At 36.5% G+C, this 21,894-nt stretch overlaps 1 protein-coding gene across 1 annotated transcript in view; it reads left to right on the top strand.

Annotated features, from left to right (window-relative positions):
* The first annotated feature begins 510 nt into the window (after nt 1–510).
* Nucleotides 511–21,894, top strand: part of SAMSN1 (SAM domain, SH3 domain and nuclear localization signals 1) — a 59,982-nt gene continuing 38,598 nt past the window's right edge. The window contains exon 1 of the mRNA XM_010590359.3: nt 511–668. Within this exon, the coding sequence (XP_010588661.1) occupies nt 612–668 (57 nt within the window). The 5' untranslated portion in view covers nt 511–611. The remainder of the gene's footprint in view (nt 669–21,894) is intronic.

The following is a 21,894-nucleotide window of genomic DNA, read 5'->3' as shown; positions in this document are numbered from 1 at the left end:
TGGTCTCTCCTAATGACACATCCAAAGTACATGAGACGAGGTCTCGCCATCCTCGCTTCTAAGGAGTACTCTGGCTGTACTTCTTCCAAGACAGATTTATTCATTCTTCTGGCAGTCTATAGTATACTCATTATTCTTTGCCTGGTAGTATTGCTGAAAGTCCAGTTTATTTCGTCTTTTAAGTTATTTAGACGTTACTCAAAATCGATTATTCTGAGTATTCTCTTAATATTTTTTGCTTTGGTTTTCACTTCCCTCCACCCATAAAATGGTTTGATTTTTATTTTTATATAAACTAAAAGAGTGAATTTTTTTTTTTTAAACTGTTATGACCCTTTGATAACAACAGACATGTTGAAGAGTGCAATTTGAGAACCCACCTCACACAGTACAGCAGTGGCAGGGCAATAAAGAGTTACCAAATAGTTACGGTAAGAAAAAACAAAAAACTCTAGATGTTGAAGTCATATCCTTACCAAAGAGGAAGTGGCAGCTCACTGGGCTGAAACTTATCTGATGCTGTATATCACAGAGAGCACACTGTTGACCGTTTTCAGTTGTTTCTGTAACAACAGAAAGTGCACTCGCTCTGGAAATAGCCAAAATTCAAAATGTTGAAGAGAAAACCATCCAACGTTTCAGAGAAGGAGAAACATCAAAAACCAAAGGTAAGGAAATTTTATGCATAGTCAAACAAAACAAAGCCATTTAATAGAACAGCTGTGTGTATGTGCATGTGAGCGTATACATACATACACATAAAAGTATATATGTATGTGTGTATGTATATATGTATGTGTGTGTGTGTGTATTTTGTTGTATACTGCAAGAAAAAACTGGTATTACATACCAGTTATTTATATTTATGGCAAAAATAAAAAAGCAGAATCCACAGGAATGGCAAAGATAGATGTTGTCATTATTTACATCTGTGACTGAGGTTTGAGTTCAGAGCATCAGCTTCGTGGGAATCAGTTTGGTGGTCTCTTTTGAGAAGTTGATATTATTAAATCTCCTTGCACATTTGTAATGACCGTGAGGTTGTCAATGTCTATTTAAAAGTCTATTGAATGCATTTTATCCTCAAATAATGCATTCATTATAAGAACATTATAAAATGGAGGTATTTGTTTAAAATAGGGACATTTTCGTTTTTGAAAGTTAAAGTATGATCACTTGTTTGAGAGGTGTATTTTTCTTACTCTTGCTCTTGAACTAACGATATTACTAGAGAGAAGGTTGAGTTGTGCTTTGGGAAGCATCAAAGTCCCATAAATTCATAATGCATTTGTTGAATTGGTTCTATTTGGAACGTTATCGTATTCTTTGCCTCAACAATTGTCACTTTAAGAAAAAGTAGAACATGGGATAACAAGGTGTAGATTCGGCCATGGAAAACTCTATGCTAGATTTATTAATGACATAAAAGAAACAATTTGTGAAATACTGGGATAAGAAAATTTCTCCAATAATTGTCCATTTTTTAGTTTCTTAGATAAATCACATTTGCCATCTATTTATGAATAGATAAGCAAGAGCTGAGTCCAGATGTCTTTTTAAAAGATCAATCTAGTCTCTATTAATGGTCTTCATTTGCTTGGCACCTGTTTGGAGAGAAAGAGTAGGGAATTAATTGTGAACTTTTGAATTCATGTGGTATTGAACAGTGGTCAATATTTTGCAAATATTTGGATTAAGTTACTTTGTGACTTCTTTGAAGTAAATTAAGAATAAATGATCTCCTTTATTAATTATTTCTGATACAAAAATCTTATAAAAGTTACATAAGCATCTTTAGTTAAAACATAGCTTGATAGCATACCAACACCAATATCATGATTTCTATCCTTTCCTTAGTATAATGATAACAGAAGATAACAGTTTTCAAAAAATATTTAAAAATTTCTACATCACTTACATTTCTAGCTAAGATTAATTTTGCATAAAATTTACTTGATTAAATGCAACAAATATTTATTGAAACGACAGAAGTCAATTGAAGTAACTGATTTCCTGAACTATTTAAAATATAAATGTGAAAATGTCTCATAGAGACTGCATTATGTAGTGAGTTACTATTATACTTACGTCATTGAACTGTTTTGAAAATGATATGTTAGGCTGCCATCGTTTGGCTTAATAGTGGAAACTGCTGTAAAATAAAGGAGATATTGTTCATCTTATTGACTCCATATTATGCATAAAATCAAAAATATATTTGATAAAATACACACCTGGGATGTAGACACAGAAAATAATCACATTGGAAATATATCAATTTTTGTTGTGAATGAATTCCCAACTTCCCTTTCTTTAGGTGGATGGTTTCATTCTATACAAATTTAAAGAGATATGTACCTGTATAGGAAACCCTGGTGGCATAGTGGTTAAGAGCTATGGCTGCTAACCAAAAGGTCAGCAGTTCAAACCCACCGGGGAAACCCTATGGGCAGTTCTACCCTATCCTGTGGGGTCACTATGAGTCGGAATCTACTCAATGGCAATGGGTTTGGGTTTTTTGGTACATGTATGCGTGCAAGGGCAGCTGTTTTCTATTCAGATGGATTGGATCGTTTCCTTTTAATATGATAGTGATATTTCTCCAGTTAGCATAATAACATCTTTAGAAACAACTCCAATTGACTGAGCATTTTCTAATGCAGAAAAAAATCACAAAAGACTTTGCATATTTTATGGCAAAAAAAAGTGGAACCCAAAAGGGATGGCAAAGACAGACGTTATAGTGATGTTCCTACAAATAAACCACTAGTAGAATGAGGAGTGTGAGTCCCTTCTTCTGCTGCAAAGAAACCTCAGGTCTCTGTCTAGAACGGTAGACTAGAACCACTAAGAATAGGTCTGAAGTACAGGGATTCATTGTCTGCACTGATTAACGACATGACAGCTCACATCTCTTGATCCAGAACTGTGCACTCTTCCAAAAATTCTGAGAGGAATTTCCTTGTTTCTGATTGCAAATGCTAAAGGAGCTAAAGAGTGACAACACTGAAAATGAGGGAAATAGTATTTAACCCTAAAAAAAAAAAAAAAAAATTTTTTTTTTTTTTTTTTTTTTAACCCTAGCCCATTTTAACTCCCATAGGGTATATTTCAGGCATCTTAGTACTTGATCCAAGTGCTGAATACATATTATACCTAATGTTACCCTGAATGGAAAGCATGAGACTGGTAATTTGAAAAGGAAATCAGTGGAGAAAGACATTGTCATTAATATTTTCAAAGGGGTCATGCAGCTATAAAAAAGTTGAAAACATTGGTAGGTAGAAAATGTAGTCGTAGATTATGTAAGAGTCCCATATCCAAAATTATTTATTGTTTCCTTACCTTCACCATGCTTACCAATAAGCATGTATATCAATCCAACACACGTTAAAGTACCATCTGTAATTTTATCATTAATGTATCCTCTTTTTTTACCCTTTATTTCTCTGTTCATCTATTTTGGATATGAACTCTTTCTAATAGCTTGAAAATGAGGTCAATAGTATTCAAATTTATTATAAGCAATTCATAGGAGAGCTTGAGAGGGTGGGACCAGAGATACTCCATCAGGGAAACTGAAAAAGTCCTGAAGAGTAATTATAGAAGGAACCCACTAAATTTACTGTAATGTTAATAAACTCTAGCAAATTAAATGTCTCAGAATCCTCTGTGGTGTATAGGTGAGTTCTAAATTGAGAAAGAAACTTAATGAATACTACTTAAGTAGGTGGTGTATTGGTTAAGTGCTATGGCTGCTAACCAAAAGGTCAGCAGTTTGAATCTACCAGGTGCTCCTTGGAAACTCTATGAAGCAGTTCTGCTCTGTCCTGTAGGGCCTCGATGAGTTGGAGTCCACTTGACAGCAATGGGTTTAATGGGTGGATTCTTCTACATTCAGATATATACATCAAAAATAGTCTTATTTAATATACATATAAGGTACTGTACTTTCCTTCTAGAATTTTGTTTTCTTATCACTAGTGCCTATCACTAATAATGATTTAAAAGCTGTTAAGTATATCCCAGTCAGATTTGATAAAATATGATGTTATTGTACTTGATAAATGCTTCAATTATAGAACACAAGAACTTTTTCCTAAAAAATTTCACTTCAGTTTGTTTGTTTCCTATTATTTTCTATTTATATATTTATCTATAGTTACTTCTACATTTATATATTTATCTATTGTTACTTCTATATTTATTATTTCTATATTTATTACAAACCAGTTGCTGTGTTAAGAGCTTTTTGTATATTAACAAATATTTGTAAAATCTCTGTGAAAGAAGCATTTTTGTTTAGCCTCCTTTACAGATGAGAAAGCTATACAGAAGATTAATTAACTTGAGCAAAGTCATAGAGGAATAATAAAAGTTTGTGATGTGAAATACACATGTCAGCTTCTGCTACCCGTGTTCTTAACTATCCCGCTGCCATTATAAGCAATCGGACTGTGAGATATTATTTCTATTTGCATCTTAAGTCACAGCTAAATTTTACGGCTACCAGGGAGACTATAACTTTAAGAGCAAGAAGATTATAGCTTCCGTAAGTTGGAAAGGAATTTAGAGTTCCTCTTTCCCTATCTCTTACTAAATGCAGAAATCCCATCTACAAAATTCTTCCAGGTGTTCACATAGCTTCAACACTTAACATTGTAAAACAGGAACAAAACAAAACAAAACTTTCTTAACATTCCAACGTTTAAACTGTCAAAAAAAACCATGTCCTAATATTGAGGTAAATATAACCACATACCTCCCTCTCGCACCTGTTATAATACATTCAATGTAGTAGGCAGCAGGGTGGCACAAACAGTTAAGTGATACACTACTAGCAGAAAGGTTGGCGGTTCAAACACACACACACACGCACCTTGGAAGAAAGGCCTGGCAACCTGCTTCTGAAAGGTCACAGCCTTGAAAATCCTATGGAGCAGTTGTACTTTGTACACATGCGGTCTCCACGAGTCAGAATCAACTCGAGGGCAACTAACAACAACAATGCACCACAAAACCAAACCCATCATAGTCAAGTCGATTCCGACTCATAGCAACCCCATAGGACAGAGTAGAACTGCCCCACAGAGTTTCCAAGGAACACCTGGTGGATTCGAACTGCCGACCTTTTGTTTAGCAGGCATAGCACTTATCCACTACACCACCAGGGTTTCCACAACAACAATAGGCTCTTAATAAGTATTTGTAAAGTGGGTGAACTTTCTTGAACCTATTTTGTGCAGTCTGATTCCAGTATAAATATTCCCTAACGTTATATAATTTCATTACTCTTGTTAGCAAGCCTGTTACTGTGTAAGAGTTTGTGTGTGTGTGTGTGTGTGTACATACAACTGGAATTCGTTTCTGAGTTTTGTTTTAAGAAGAGCCCCAATACAGCAAACGTTGTACACGAATCCTTGGAGAGGACCATCACTATGCAATATGAGGCCTATGCTCCAGTTTAGGAGATAGGGTAGAAACTTGGAAAATAGGAAAAAAAAAATGCACCCCACAAATGAAACTTGGTTACTGTAATTAGAACTTGGCCTTTACTGGGCTAGGATTAATGATCTGTGTTAATAAATTTTAACTGAGGTTTTTCTTTAAATAAAGGAGATTCAAATCCCGCTGTTATTTTAAAGGGAAATGTTGAAGTAATGGCAGTTCTGGAAATAGCTTTTTTTTTTCTTTTTCCCAAACCATTCTTTTTAATCTAAAGTGCATACTAAATGAGACACCATTAGTGTCACAGATGCTAATTTTCACCAGCAATGACTGAAGTGGCATTGTTTCCCATTTGCATTTGATCCTAGCAATGATGAGAGGTGATGAGTTGATGATGCGCTGTTTTCCTGCACTACCCGCTGTGCAAATTTATGCTCCTAGACAAGGATGACACATAGTTGTGGCATTAAAGAGTATTCTTCCTTGCTTTTTCGAACGAGGCTGTTGAGATACATTTTAACTCTTATCTAACCGGGTGTGATAACAGGGAAGAGAAGTTCACATGCTCTGGTGCTTACTCTGGGCCAGGTACTTGAACAAGGTGCTCATGTCCATTATTTAATCTTCCCAAGACCCTTAGGACATAGGCATTATTTATTTATTTTCCAATTTACAGGGAAGAAAATAGTCACATAGAGGTGAAATACTTTGCCCAAGGTATCGTAGATATTAGAGAATGACTTGGAATCCTATGGAAAAATTTTCTGCTTCTAAACCTGTAGGTTTCTCCTCCACTATTCCTTTTTGCTTCTTTATCTGGGGTGTAATTTTCAGCCTTTAATGTAGATGAATTCATTTGGTTTGGCTCTTCAAATAACATTATCCTGAATATGGGATATGCAATGCAGATAATATTTTGGATTCACTATTTCCCAAGATTTTGTTTAAAAAAAATGTTGAGTATAAATAAGCGTTTATCTTAAATTTTGGTTATCACCAAAAAAACAAACAAAACACTACCCAGAGGTTATCTTCATTTATTTACTTAGTATTTCTGTCCTATTTGTTTTCTACTGATATTTTCCAAAGATTTAGAGGTTTATTCATTCATCCTTCGGTTCAACAGTATTTATTGAGTACTTTCTCTGGACAAGGCATTGTTCCATATGCTGAAGGTAACATGGTATTTTTAAAAAAAACAGATCTGTTGCCATTCAGTCAATTCCGACCAATAGTGACCCTATAGGACAGAGCAGAATTGCCCCATAGGGTTTCCAAGGAGTGGCTGGTAGATTCAAACTGCCAGCCTTTTAGGTAGCAGCCAAGCTCTTAACCACTTTGCCACCAGGGCGCCAAAACCAAACCCGTAGGCCTCTAGTCGATGCTGACTCATAGCAACCCTGTAGGGCAGAGTAAAACTGCCCCATAGGGTTTCCAAGCCTGGAAATTTTTATGCAGACTGCCACATCTTTTTGCCACAGAGCAGCTGGTGGATTTGAACCACCAACCTTTTGGTTAGCAGCCAAGTGCTTTAACCACTGCACCACCAGGGCTCCATAAAAAACCCTGCCCTTTATAGGATTTACACATACTGGACATGACAGACAATAAACAAGAAAAATATATTAAGTATTTTTTTTTTTATATATAGTATAATATACTAGGTAGTGATAAGTGCTGAGAGAAAAAAAAAGAACAAAAGATGCAAGGAGATTTAAAGTATGAGAGACCATGAAAGCCTTGGCAAAATGGGACATTTGAGAAAGAATGCAAAGAAAATGAAGGAGTTGGCGAAGGAATTGGCTGAGGAAATAGCATTCCAGGCAGAGGGAATACTAGTGCAAAAAGCCTTGAGGTGGGAGTGCCTCTGGTGTGTTTGAGAAATAATGGAACAGAATAGAAGGGGAAAAAGAGTAACCAGGAGTAACCAGATCATGGAGGGCCTTCTAAGTCATTTTAAGGATTTTAGTTAGTATTGAGGGATTCTGAGGTGTGACAAGATCTGGCTTTAGTCTGGCTTTTATGTTTCAAACACAAAATGGGCGAGGGAAGAAGTAGGAAAACCGATCAGGAAGCCACTGAAAAAACTAGGCAAGAGATGATGGTAGCTTGGACAAGGATAGTGGGAGGACAAGGGTAGATGACCAGACTTTGAATTTTAGACCTATTTTTACATCTTGTATTCATTTGAATATGTATGGGAAATTTATTTCACACACTCTGAATATGTCCAACAGAAAGTTTGCCACTGCCTAGCTCCATTCTTGCTTTTAGCTGAGACCTACATTACAGAGAAATGGCCCCATTCCACTGCTCACAGCCACCACGTCACTCCAATCCTTACTACTAGAAATTCACCTCAAAATTGGTATGCTACTTTCTTTTCTTCCTTCAAAATATGATTTCCTATTGGATTTACTTTTAATTTCTAACCAAAACAAACCAAATCTCTTGCCACTGAGTCAATTCCAACTCATAGCGACCCTGAAGAACAGAGTAGAACTGTCTCATAGGGTTTCCAAGGAGCTCCTGGTGGATTCGGACTGCCGACCTTTTTGTTAGCAGCCATAGCTCTTAACCACTATGCCACCAGGGTTTCCTTTTTAATTTCTAGAGCATCTCATATCAGAAGAGAAGAACTAATAACTTGCTCAGGTTATCCATGTTTAATTAATTTAAAATGCTAAGTAATTTTTATCTTTGAAAACTTTCCTCCAAACAAAGCATTAATTCATTTTAGCCTTCCTATTTTATGTAACACAAGTTTTTAGTCAAATTTTGTAGTGATCAAGTAGAAAAGGTTTGGGGCCAAATAGATTAACTATACTTGAACAAAACACAGTGCCTAAGCAATATACAGAAAGTTCAGGAGGCAAAATGGCTAAGAGAAATGATAGAAGACTGACTTCCCCTTTATTTGGAAATTTAGTTATTATATCCTACAAAAAACCAACCAAACCAAACCCAGTGCCATTGAGTCGATTCCAAGTCATTATATCCTACAGAAAGAGAATAAAGCAACTACCTTGACTCTCAATGCACTAAATTTGTTAAATATCAGTTTAATAAAACACTTATCTTTAAACTTTCCTTCGTTTGGTTTGGAGATAAATGGCTTCATTATCCCTGCAGATTCTGTTTTTTTTCATAATGGAATCAAATCTATACTCTATGTATCTAAGTTTCCAAATTTAGCATTACCAAACTGACCCATTTCTCTTCCTTTCTAGTGTTAAGACTTTAGGTGAACTTTTAGAAACGAGATATTCATAATTAGCTTCTCAGTAGAGAACAAAATGTTCTCCATTAAGAATTGATTAATAAGAATACAAGAGGTTTTTAAGCTGTCTCTGGTGGTAGATGAAATGGTTCTTGTATGTACAGAGAGAGCTATTTGTCACCACAGCTGACTAAGTCTCCTCCATCCTCTTAAGTGAAGAGGTTTAGAAATTTTCGCCTAGTCCATGAGGTCCTACTAAATGGAAGTGAGGCTTTTCAGCTATTTTCTTCCTTCTAACTACCCTAGATCCCTCTCTTCACTTCTAGTTGACCAGTGCTCTCATGCAGCCAGCCACGTATTTAACCTGGGCTTTTCCACATTACATAACCTGGGCTTTTCTCTATAGCACCTTCCTTTTACCTAAACTCTCTAGTCTTCCTCCTTGATATTTTTCCTTCCTCCACACTTACTTTTGTTATGTCCCACTAGGCTTCTATTAGAAATCACTTGAGAAATGACGGAAGTAAAATATTTGTTCTCTCCCTTGACCTGTGGCTTTCTGGCTAGATATTAAATCCATGTGGGATCCAAAACCAAAAATAAAATTACAAAAATACCTAAGTAGGAGCCCTACCTTCAGATATTCTGATTTAGTTGCTCTACTGAGGCACCATGTTTCTGATACCCTGACCACTCTCATAATTTTCTGTCTGTGATTCCCTTAGCCCAGAATGCCTTTGCCCACTTTTTCCAACTAATAAACTCATAGCCATAATTTGATACCTAGCTGAATTGTCACCCTCTCAAGAAAGCCTTCACCAGTTACCCAAGGCAGTTGTTGGGGGTAGTTTGGGAGAGTAGGAAACATGGACTAGAGTCATATAGACCTGGGTTTGAGCTCCCTTTTTTGTATCCCCTAACCAGGGACTTCGAACATTTCATTAAGCCTCTTTTGAGCCTCAGTATGCTTACTTGAAAAAGGCAATGTGTTAAAGCATATCTCATAGGGTTGATGTGAGAATTAAGTTAATTCCCCTATGTAAATGTCTAGCACACAGGAAGTGTTCACTTATTAATCTCTCCCTCCTTTCTCTTTTTGTGGTACTTGTTCCACACTTCTACTATTTATTTCAATATGTCCTTCCTACTCAATTTATCATCAAAAACAGGGTGGAGGGCATCTTATTTATATTTGTATTTCTGGAGTTTTTTTTCTTTTCTTTTTTTTTGGTGAGTGAGGGAGATTGAATCAAGTGTGTCTAACTATCAGACTCCATGTGCTTTTTATTAGACTTTGACTAGAACCGAAATCTATTACAGTGTAGAACATGGTAGTGATTTCTCAACGTATGTGTGATGAGTGTTGAATGACTAATGGAAAGTGTTAGACATCTAAAGTAGTAACCCACTTCAGGGTAGTATCACAAAGTAATGAAATAAAACAATAATCAAACATTGTGCTGTAATCTGTCTGAAGAAAAAAAAAAATTTTAGCAAAAGATTATTGCTTCCCAGGGAGTTTAGAAAGAGGTGGAAGGACTAGAAATTTTCCACTGTGTCTAAAGAAGCATTCAAATCAGCTGAAGTAAATATTTCATTTGGCACAGCAGACTTGTTCACATAGGTGAGATGTGTACTTCAGGCTATCATAATAACTTCATGTCTCTAGCCCTTAACACCACCAATTCACTTTACTGTTACTATACTACATGAATCAAACTTTTGGCTGTGATTTGGTACCTGGCTAGTGCAAAAGGCTAACATGCTCTCTGCTAACTGAAAGGATGGAGGTTTGAGACCACCCAGAGGTGCCTCGGAAGAAACGTCTGGTGGTCTATTTCTGAAACATCAACGATTGAAAACCCTATGGGACACAGTTCTACTTTGACACCTATGGGATCACCATGTGTCAGAATTGACTCAATGGCAACGGTTTGGTTTGGTAGCATTTCTTCCAGGTGAGACAATTCTTTGGTCAGGCAACAGGAATATTCATTCTTCTTGACAGCTGACTATCTCATAGCAAATCAATAGCTGATATTGCCATTTTTGGTATCTTATTAGTTTGGTAAATGAGTAAGTTCCCTGTGATTGTTTCCTGACCAAGATATTGGGTTTCTTGAAGGACTGGCCTGAGTTACCACCTGGCCTCACTTCCAGATACCTTTTCTTCAAACACATAAAATGAAGGCAACTAAATCACAAGGTTTCTTCTCTTAGTAATTTCAGTAATTTAAATCCTGGAATAATATTCAAAGCAGATTTACCTTATAGCAAATTCTATTTTACAATACATAGTGATATGGCATTAGTCTGGATGTTTGGAAACAAACAGCACATTGAAATTTTGAGTTTACTTTCTGAATATTTTTTATGGTCACAGCTATACAACTTTGATTTGTTTTTAAATTAGGTAAAAAGAATAAAATATGGAATCAAATATACAAAATTTGAAATCCTTATACACATCTTTCTTTGTACCATCATTATTATATAGCCATCATTTCTTTTGTTTGATTCACTTAAGTTAGGCCATCTAAAAATTTCAAATTACTTGAAGATTATGAATATCTCACTATAATTATTTATTAATTTTAAAGCAGTCATTACTAATAAAACAAATGTTTGTATTTTGAAAAGTACAACCCCTTCAAAGATGAACGTTCTTTCTACGGTGTTGTCATTATATTGTAGGTTAAGGAATTATCATAATTGTATTCAATTCGATCATTACTATTATATTTCAACACCGTTATTAACCCTTCAATAGATTTAAATATTCATAAGCCAAATCCAAAATTGCTGAAAGGAAAATAAATGTAATTGACAATGAGAAAGTTATAATACTCACAAATCTTCCAACATCCTAGCACGGGCATACTACGATTTTTTTCCACCCATTCTTTCCTTGTTTGGGATTACATACCATATATTTGCCCCACATAAACATGTCTGTTCTTACTAAGAAAAAAACGTTTAAATTCTTAAGCCCATTGGCAGCGGGTGCTGCCTGAGATGGGAATGTTTATAAGCTTTATGATATTAACTGCAGCACTCAACCTCAGGTGGCATAAAGCATGCAAAAAAGAACTTTCTGTCAGTTTTATTATTTCTAAAAAGGTTCCCCTTGAAGCAGAAGAGTGACCTTGCTCTGCTGAGCTGACATATGCCACTGGATTAATGGTTGAGCTCTGCTGGAGGGAAGCTCACGGAAACATTACAACTCCAGAAGCTGGGCTGGCAGTGACCATTAATCAGGGGGACCAAAATCATGCATCAAACACACTCATTTAAAAGTAGTAAAAATGACTTAAAAAAAAAAAAACTTTTTGAGAATTAGCTTAGTGTTTGTCATCACTTGTGTTCAAAGAGATCGCTGCATGACTAAACTATTCCTTGGGGAGACCTTTAGAAAGGTAATTATGCACCCAGAGGCCAAGTGAATGCGGGGGACATTTACTGCTAATGGAGGTAACAAGGAGTTTTAATTCCAGAGAATTTGATGGGAAAGTATATTAAATAAGTTCTATCTTCCCAACCTAATTTACTCACCTTTATTTAACCATGTTTTCAAAGCAATGGGTACAAAGAATGTTTGCCTCCTTTGTGATTATTTTATTTTTAAAACTGGAGTAACTGGATTTAGTGGTAGAAACATTTGACTGGAAAACTTGTTAGGGAAATTTTCAGAAAACTTTTTTTTTTTTTTTTAAGGTTTAAGTCAACAGATTCAACTATTAAGTATGATAAAAAAAAAAAAAAAAGAATCTTAATGGTCTTCAACATACTTTACAGTCTTCCATAATGTGTTACCTAAGGAAAAATTTTCAAGAGTTTTATGTCTCTGATTATTGAAAAAAAAAAGGCTTAAATCTAAGATCCTGAGATTTTTTAGCTTAATTTAACTGATGATATCAAGTTACTCTTGCTTTTTTTCCACTTTTTTTTTTTTTGGATGATAAAATTGAATAGGCGTAATTTCTCTTATTTTACTATTAAGTCTTTAAGATCAATGATACTAAATAGAATAGATATGATATAATTTTATTATAGGTAGAACAAATAGAAGAATAAGGAACTTGTTAAGAAAAACAAGATAAAGTTGATATTTCAGATGTAGTAAGCTCTGTTGAAATCGTTACTTCAAAGTTATTCTTCTTCTAAATAATAGTTGCCTTATTTTACCATGATCTTCAACATTACCTTCTTTTTATCAGCCATATTTTGCTCAGGAGGCCAACCCTATGTTCTATGGAGAATTATATATTTGTTTTTGCAGTTTAGGTATTGGATTAAATTAATTGATATTGATGTGTCCACAGTTAAAACGTTACTTAATATTTAGTTAAAAAAATTTTAAAAACTGCATATGCACACAATAGAAAGCTAATTTCTAAATTTATGAGAGGAAGACATATATTTTTTGTAACTAGAAATATGAATCACCCATCCTTGATACCACCTTCCCTGTATCAAAGGGTCTGTTGTTGTTAGTTGCTGTCAAGTTGGCTCTGACTCATGGTGGACTTGTGTGCAGAGTAGAATTGCACTCTATGGGATTTTAACGCTGTGACCTTTTGGATGCAAATCTTTACTCCTCTCTTCTGAAGTGGGTTAGAACCACCAACCTTTTGGTGACTAGTCAAGGGCTTAATGGTTTGTGCCCCAGGGACTCCTATCAAGGTATCTGGAAAACAAAATTAATAAAGAGGAATTTGCTCAAGGAAATTATTTCAGAATAGGAATGTGAAATGCATGCGACACGTTACCTATAATTCGTCCCCCTGCCACATTTCCAAGAAAACACACTACCTTCTGTAACATAGCTTTTGTGGTTGTTAGGTGCCATTAAATCAGTTTCAACTCACAGTGACCCTGTGTACAACAGAATGAAACATCGTCCGGTCCTGCACCACCCTCACAACTGCTACTATGCTTGAGCGCATCTATCTTGCTGAGGGTTTTCATCTTTCTCACTGACCCTTTACCAAACATGATGTCCTTCTCCAGGGACTAATCCCTCCTGATAACATGTCCAAAGTGTGTGAGATGAAGTATCACCATCCTAGCTTCTAAAGAGCATTCTGACTGTACTTCTTCCAAGACAGATTTGTTCATTCTTCTGGCAGTCCATGGTATAGTCGATATTCTTTGCTTACACCATAATTCGAAAGTGTCAATTCTTTTTCGGTCTTGCTTATTCATTGTCCAACTTTCAAATGCATATGAGGTGATTGAAAATACCATGGCTTAAGTCAGGCACACCTCAGTCCTCAAAGTGGCATCTCTGCTTTTCAACACTTTAAAGGGGTCTTTTGCAGAACATTTGCCCAATGCCATGTGTCATTTGATTTCTTGACTTCTGCTTCCCTACACGTAGATTGTGGATCCAAGTAAAATGAAATCCTTGACAAAGTCAATCTTTTGTCTGTTTATCATGATGTTGTTTTTTAGTCCAGTTGTGAGGATTTTTTTATTTTATTTTATGTTGCAATGTAGTCTTTGATCTTCATCAGTAGGTGCTTCAAGTCTCTTCTCTTTCAGCAAGCAAAGTTGTGTAAGAGTCTTCCTCCAATCCTGATGCCCTATACAATCCTGACATGTATACCTATACAAAATGCCTTTGATATTGTAAATAGTACATATAAGTATTTGAAAATGAATGAATATAAATTGACAAGATGACATCTAATACACATTAATAACTTAACTTATTTTGTGTATAAATATAATCTGCATTTAGGAACTGTGTCTATATTTATATTCTCTTAATTTTTAACATGTCTCCATTTAGTTTACACCAATTAAGGTTGTTTGATTGATGGCTCAAATAAAGTGTACATTCCTCTAGGATAGATTCCTGTCTTATTTATCCAAATAGCCCTTACTCCAACTATAAAATTTAGCCATAGAAGCTACTTAGTAAATTTATGTTCAGTTACGTAATATAAAACCAGACAGTTTTTAATTAAACATCAGGAAATAGTTTTCATTGGTATTAAGTTAGTATAATTTGCTTTCAGATAACTGCAAAATGTATGATTTTTGACATTTAACATGAAGAGGAATGAGGGAGTTGTCATCTGCAATGGTTTGTTCAAGCCTAACAACTCTAGGGTTTTTCTCCACAGATACTACAGCATTTGAGGGCAGAGGCAATCAATGTTGAGTTGAAATGGTGAGACGTTGGCAAGTGGTCTCATAGATGAGGTGGGATTTAACCCTGCCCTTAAAGGCTTTGTCTAGGTAGACAGAAGAAAAAATGAGGACCATTCCTTGAAAGTAGAACATCATGAGTGAGAGCTTAGAGACCTAAAGGAATGTGTCCACAGTGGCCATCAAGAAGATGATCTGGACTGGAGCCGAGAGTCAGTGTCAGAAGTTCTGCTTAGTCAGGTTGACTAGGCTTGTGCAGCATGCTGAGTTTGGGCTTTATTTTGTTGACTATGGAAACGTATTTAAACTCTCTAAGCCTTGGTTTTCCACATCTGTAAACTAGAGGAATCAATGCCTAGATTGGAGAAGAATAGTGTTGATTTAATCAAACGATTATAAATAAAAAGCTTGGCATAGACCTTCGCATGTAGAAAGCTCTCAGTGTCCATCATAGCAATGTGAATAAAGCTTTACATTTTGAGAAGAATGAGATGATTACTGGTACATTAGGAGAATTAATTTAGTAGTGTTATGTTAGATAATTGCAGAGGCAGGAGACTGGGGACAAAGAAGCTGACGGTTGTTGCACTGGTCCAGGCATGGGGTTACAAGCACACATTTGAGTAGCAGTCACGAGAAAAAAAAAGAAGGTTCCTACAGCAAAGGTTTACAGAAAGAACCGAGCAGATATGAAGGCTGAATGTGTGTGTGTGTGTGTGTGTGTGTGTGTGTGGTGCTTGCATATTTCCTTGTGTGTCCAAATGCCGTAAAGAGAACCGTGAGCAAATACAGGTTTGCAACAGTGCAGGTGAGAAGAGTTGCAGGGTTCAGGAGGCAGGGACAAACAGATACCCAGGATAGAAACAGAGAGAGCCTTTTGTTGGCATGCCTGCCTCCCAGCCTAAAGGCAAGCAGAAAGCAACTACAAAAGTGCACACCCTGCAGAAATTCTTGAAGGTTTCAAGGAAGAGGTGGTGCGATGAAAGAATTCCAGGAGGGTTAAGAGGAACTATTTGCTGTATTTGTTTGCTGTATTTGTTTAGGGGTTTTGCAGAGATAGAGATGAAAGAGAAGGAGAAACAGAGAGAGAGACAGAAAGAGAGACAGAGAGAAAGAGAATAGAAAGTGCGAAGTGTGAAATAAAGCAATAATGCAGGAGTGACTGGGCCAAGAAGTCCTGGTTGGCACAAATGGCTAACCTAAAGGTTGACTGTCCAAGCTCTCCCAGAGATGCCTTGGAAGAAAGACCTGGTGACCTGCTTCCAGAAGGTCACAGCCATGAAAACCCTATGGAGGGAAGTTCTACTCTGCAACACATGGGGTCACCATGAGTCAACATGATGGCAGCTGGTTTTTTGTTTTGCTTTGTTTTTTTTTGAATGGGCCAAGCAGAAGGCTTACCACGAGGGCCGCGGTGGAGGGGCAGGCAAGAGTCTGAGCAATTTTAAAAGCCTGATCATCACAGCCACATTTTAAAAAAGTTTTTAGTTTTCTTTATATTCTATCGGCTATTGTAGGAATTGGTGATACTATGTGACTGACCTTTGCCAGATTAAGCTTTTTGCCTGAAAAGAAAGATATTTAAAATATGTAAAAAAACATCATTTACTTTAGTTAAGCCCAGGGACTCCTCTAATCTCTTGATCATGATTTCTCTCCACTTCCTAAAAGTACAGCAGGACTTACAGCATGTGGATGCAATGTAAACATAAGACACAGTTGTAAGCCATGCAGAACTGCAATAGACAATTTTAAAGAGTAGGTTATTTTTTTATCTATAAAACTTGTTTTGTTACATTAAATACTCCGATATGAATAACCACTCTTACGGGCATAGATCATTCAACATTTAAATTTTTTTTTTTTTAAGTTCTTTAAGACAGTTTCAGTTTGCCGAAAATATTTCTAGTGGCATATCAGCTTCTGAAAGTAGAGCTTTAGCATGGAAATTCTGACACAACTTTAAAACACCGTGGCAGAGTCAGAATCTGTACTTCCTTTCAATGTGTTGTAGTCGATAGAAAAGTTACTGAACCAGAGGGATCAAGTAGGAAGTAGGCTAACTTTGTTCGAAGAGTCCAGGTGTACATTAAAAATATTTAGAGCTTTGAAGTCTGTTTGAGCACTGGGTTGTCTTTACCCAAGGTTAAGATGTTAGTGTTGAGGGCAACATTTCACAGTTCTGTTTATCTTTTAGCCTTCAGCTTGCTGACGCCTTGCACAACCGTCTCCCATTGGCACCACATGACAGTGTAATTATTTCACAGTGAGGCAATCCTAACAGATTTTTTTAAGTGAGTTAAATTTATTTCACACTGTTCAAAAGATCTCAGCACCTAAGTTAGTTAGAACAATTAAATCCTTGAGTGCTTTTGGATAAAGCCTGATAAGCTTTTATGGAGATTCACCATTTTATTATTATCGAATATGCATACAAGGCCTTGAAGAAACAGGATTCTGATTTTCAAGAATGTATTGCTAACCAACACTCCATGTGCACTATTTACAAGATATGAGAACTCGTTGGCCAAGTGCACGTAATTTTAATTTGCCGGTATAGCTCCAGATTCTGAGGAGATCTGACTCACGTTTGCAAATGTCCTCTTTGAAACAGATTGTGAAACTTTCCCACCAGTGCCTTACACAAATACTAAGTCATGCAGGGGATGATATTTTATTTCAACACCCCCAAGATTGGTGGCTGGTTAGGAAATGAAAATAAAGGTGAAGTTCTTCTGGGTTTTGTCAAAAGGTTGATTCACATTTCCAAGAGAGACCTCCTAACTCTTCTTCACGTGGTAAATGCCTTCGGAAGACTGTTTAGTTCCATTCTTTTCACCAAGCTAGCTTTGCCATGATTCCTATTCTGCTCAGGAAGCAGGTTTCTTTGAACAAAGATGACAGGATCAAAACTTTGTAACAATAGTGTAGTGGAAAACATATCAGGGTGAAGAATTTAGAAAAAAAAAAGACTTTTTTTCTAGTTCTGGCTCCTACAACAGTTTCCGTATTGAAAAGGATTAAAGGATGTCTAAGGTTTTTTTGTTGTTGTTGTTTTTTGTTTTTTTAATTTTTATTAAGCTTCAAGTGAACATTTACCATTCCAATCAGTCTGTCACATGTAGGTTTACATACATCTTACTCCCTTCTCCCACTTCCTCTCCCCCATTGAGTCAGCCCTTACAGTCTCTCGTTTCGTACCAATTTTGCCATCTTCCCTCTCTCTCTATCTTCCCATCCCCCCTGCAGTCAAGAGTTGCCAACACATTCTCCCGTGTCCACCTGATTTAATTAGCTCACTCTTCATCAGCATCTCTCTCCCCGCCGCTGACCAGTCCTTTTCATGCCTGATGATTTGTCTTCGGGGATGGTTCCTGTCCTGTGCCATCAGAAGTTCTGGGGAGCATTGTCTCTGGGATTCCTCTAGTCACATTCATATCATTAGGTATGGTCTTTTTATGAGAATCTGGGGTCTGTATCCCATTGGTCTCCTGCTCCCTCAGGAGTTGTCTGTTGTGCTCCCTGACAGGGCAGACATCGATTGTGGCCGGGCACCAACTAGTTCTTCTGGTCTCAGGATAATGTAGGTCTCTGGTTCATGTGGCCCTTTCTGTCTCTTGGGTTTTTAGTTGTCGTGTGACCTTGGTGTTCTTCCTTTGCCTTTGCTCCAGGTGGGTTGAGACCAATTAATGTATTTTAGATGGCTGCTTGTTGGCATTTAGGACCCCAGGCGCCACAATTCAAAGTGGGATGCAGAGTGTTTTCATAATAGAATTGTTTTGCCCATTGACTTAGAAGTCCCCTCAAGCCAAGTTCCCCAGACCCCAGCCCCTGCTTCGCTGACCTTTGAAGCTTTCATTTTATCCCAGAAACCTCTTTACTTTTAATCCAGTCCAGTTAGGCTGACCTTCCTTGTATTGAGTGTTGTCTTTCCCTTCACCCAAAGCAGTTCTTATCTACAGATTGATCAATAAAAAGCCCTCTCCCTCCCTCCCTCCCCCCTTTGTAACCACATAAGTATGTGTTCTCCGTTTTTTCTATTTCTCAAGATCTTATAATAGTGGTCTTATACAGTATTTGTCCTTTTGCCTCTGACTAATTTCGCTCAGCATAATGCCTTCCAGATTCCTCCATGTTATGAAATGTTTCACAGGTTCGTCACTGTTCTTTATCGATGCGTAGTATTCCATTGTGTGAATATACCACAATTTATTTACCCATTCGTCCATTGATGGACATCTTGGTTGCTTCCAGCTTTTTGCTATTATAAACAGAGCTGCAATAAACATGGGTGTGCATATATCTGTTTGTGTGAAGGCTCTTGTATCTTTAGGGTATATTCCGAGGAGTGGGATTTCTGGGTTGTATGGTAGTTCTATTTCTAACTGTTTAAGATAACGCCAGATGGATTTCCAAAGTGGTTGTACCATTTTACAATCCCACCAGCAGTGTATGAGAGTTCCAATCTCTCCGCAGCCTCTCCAACATTTATTATTTTGTGTTTTTTGAATTAATGCCAGTCTAGTTGGTGCGAGATGGAATCTCATCGTAGTTTTAATTTGCATTTCTCTAGTGGCTAATGATCGAGAGCATTTTCTCATGTATCTGTTGGCTGCCTGAATATCTTCTTTAGTGAAATGTGTGTTCATATCCTTTGCCCACTTTTTGATTGGGTTGTTTGTCTTTTTGTGGTTGAGTTTTGACAGAATCATGTAGATTTTAGAGATCAGGCGCTGGTCGGAGATGTCATAGCTGAAAATTCTTTCCCAGTCTGTAGGTGGTCTTTTTACTCTTTTGGTGAAGTCTTTAGATGAGCATAGGTGTTTGATTTTTAGGAGCTCCCAGTTATCTGGTTTCTCTTAAGGTTTTTTAAGAACCTTACCAGCTTTTTTTTTTTTTTTTTACCAGCTTTATACTATAAAATAATATTTTGTAATAATTATTATGAATTATTATTATAGAATTATTATGCAAAACTATAGAAGAAATGTGACTAATTTTAAAAAATGAATTCTCTTAAGTAGCTTTTCATTATTTATTGTATTGTGTAGGAACCACATACACAAATGTCTTCAGATACCTCAATTGGCACTTGCTTAAAAAAAAAAAAAAAACCTTTTTTTTTTTAGCCCTATTTTTATGGAAGCCAAGTAGACTATATGGAAAAAGGTAATTTGCACCCTGTAATTGCAGACACTCTTAGAAAGGAGCACATTTTTATTTTAGAAAGCTAGTTGTACTAAAATGAATTTAGAAAACAAAACATTATTTTCTTCTTAAACATGTCTGTACTTACGAACAACTGTGACCTTAAGCAATGATAACGATTTTTTACTAATTGGTTCCTTGACTAAATTATGAGAATGTTAACTTTTGTATATACTATTCTTAGCTATTATATAGGCATATTTCTTTTCTTTTCTTTTTTACCCAGCATTTTATTATGGAAGATTTCAAGTATGTGTAAAAATTAAGAATAACACAATCTACCTACATATCCATTACTCAGCTAATCATTAAGTAATGGTCAATCAGATTTCATCTTTATGCCTTCACACTTGCTGTCTGTCACTGAATTATTTTAAATTACAAAAAATACATAGTAATATCATAGGGTAACCAGTCATTTTCAAATTTTTTCAGTTTTCTTCTGGATTTTTTGTTACAGTGGCTTATTTTATCTGTAACTAAACAAGTTCCATGGATTATATTTGGTTGATATAACTCTTAAAGGCTTTTAGTCCATGATTTCCCTTTGTATTGAGTGGTTGAAGAAACCAGGTTATTTGTCCTGTAGTTTCCCGTTGCCTGGGATTTTCTGATTGATTGCATCCTTTTTGTCATTTAACATGTTCCTCTATCTCTGTATTTCCTGTAATCTGGTAGTTTTGGAGTTTGGAGCCCTGGTGGTGCAGTGGTTAAGAGCTTGGCTGCTAACCAAAAGGTCGGCAGTTCAAATCTACCAGCACCGGGTTACTTTTCTCATGTACTGAAGCTCTTGGTTCAAAATGGTATTACCACCATTGCTTATGTCCTTCAATATATATGTTTATATATACCAATATTATTAACAATACGATTACTGAAAATAGGTTAAGATTTAGTGTGCTATTGTTTTTGTCCGTGGGATATAGCCGCTATGTATAAAACCAAAAACCTATTGCCGCTGAGTCAATTTCTACTCATAGCGACCCTATAGGACAGAATAGAACTGCCCCGTAAGGTTTCCAAGTCTGTAAATCTTTATGAAAGTAGACTGCTACAACTTTCTCCTGAGCAGCAGCTGTTGGATACAAACCACCGACCTTTCGATTAGCAGCCGAAATGCTTTAACCACTGTACCACCAGGGCTCCTCCACTATGGACAGCCGGTCAAATTGCTGTTTTAAAATCACATAAAATAATCCCTCTGTCTTAAGCCATCAATTCAATATGGAATTGAGTTCATTTTGCTTTTGAATGTTTAGAGTTTTTTTATTTAATTTTGTTCAGTAAGTGAAACTTTTACATGGTTCTTAAGTCAACTCTACAAAACAAAATATATTCAGTCAAGAGTATATTTTCTCCTATCCCATTTACTCTTCCCCCCACCCCCCATTTCTTTAAGAAGAAAGGAGATATATATGCCTGTATTAAAACACATGAGGGATCAGTGGTGGTTCAGTGGGAGAATTCTCGCCTTCTGTGAGGGAGACCTGGGTTCAATTCCTGGCCAATGCACCTCAAGTGTGGCTGTCACCCGTCTGTCAGTGAAAGCTTTCACATTGCTCTGATGCTAAAGAGGTTTCAGTAGAGCTTCCATACTAAGACAGACTAGGAAGAAAGTCTTAGCGAACTACTTCCAAAAAATCAGCCCGTGAAAACCCTATGGATCTCAACTGATTCTGTTGTGGATGGGGTTGCCATGAGTCAGAGGCTGACTCCGTGGCAGCTAACAATAACAACAACAATTAAAACACACACATATATTCCCACCCTTCTTAGATACTTGGCAGCTGACTGTGTACACTTCTCCCCACTATTTTTTTTTTTTTTTTTTTACTTGCATTATATTCTGGAGGATTTTTAAA

This window comes from Loxodonta africana, chromosome 20 (genome assembly GCF_030014295.1).
Source record: "Loxodonta africana isolate mLoxAfr1 chromosome 20, mLoxAfr1.hap2, whole genome shotgun sequence".
NCBI classification, from domain to species: domain Eukaryota; kingdom Metazoa; phylum Chordata; class Mammalia; order Proboscidea; family Elephantidae; genus Loxodonta; species Loxodonta africana.
Note: the sequence above shows the minus strand (reverse complement) of the source record. Positions and strands in the feature narration are given on the sequence as shown.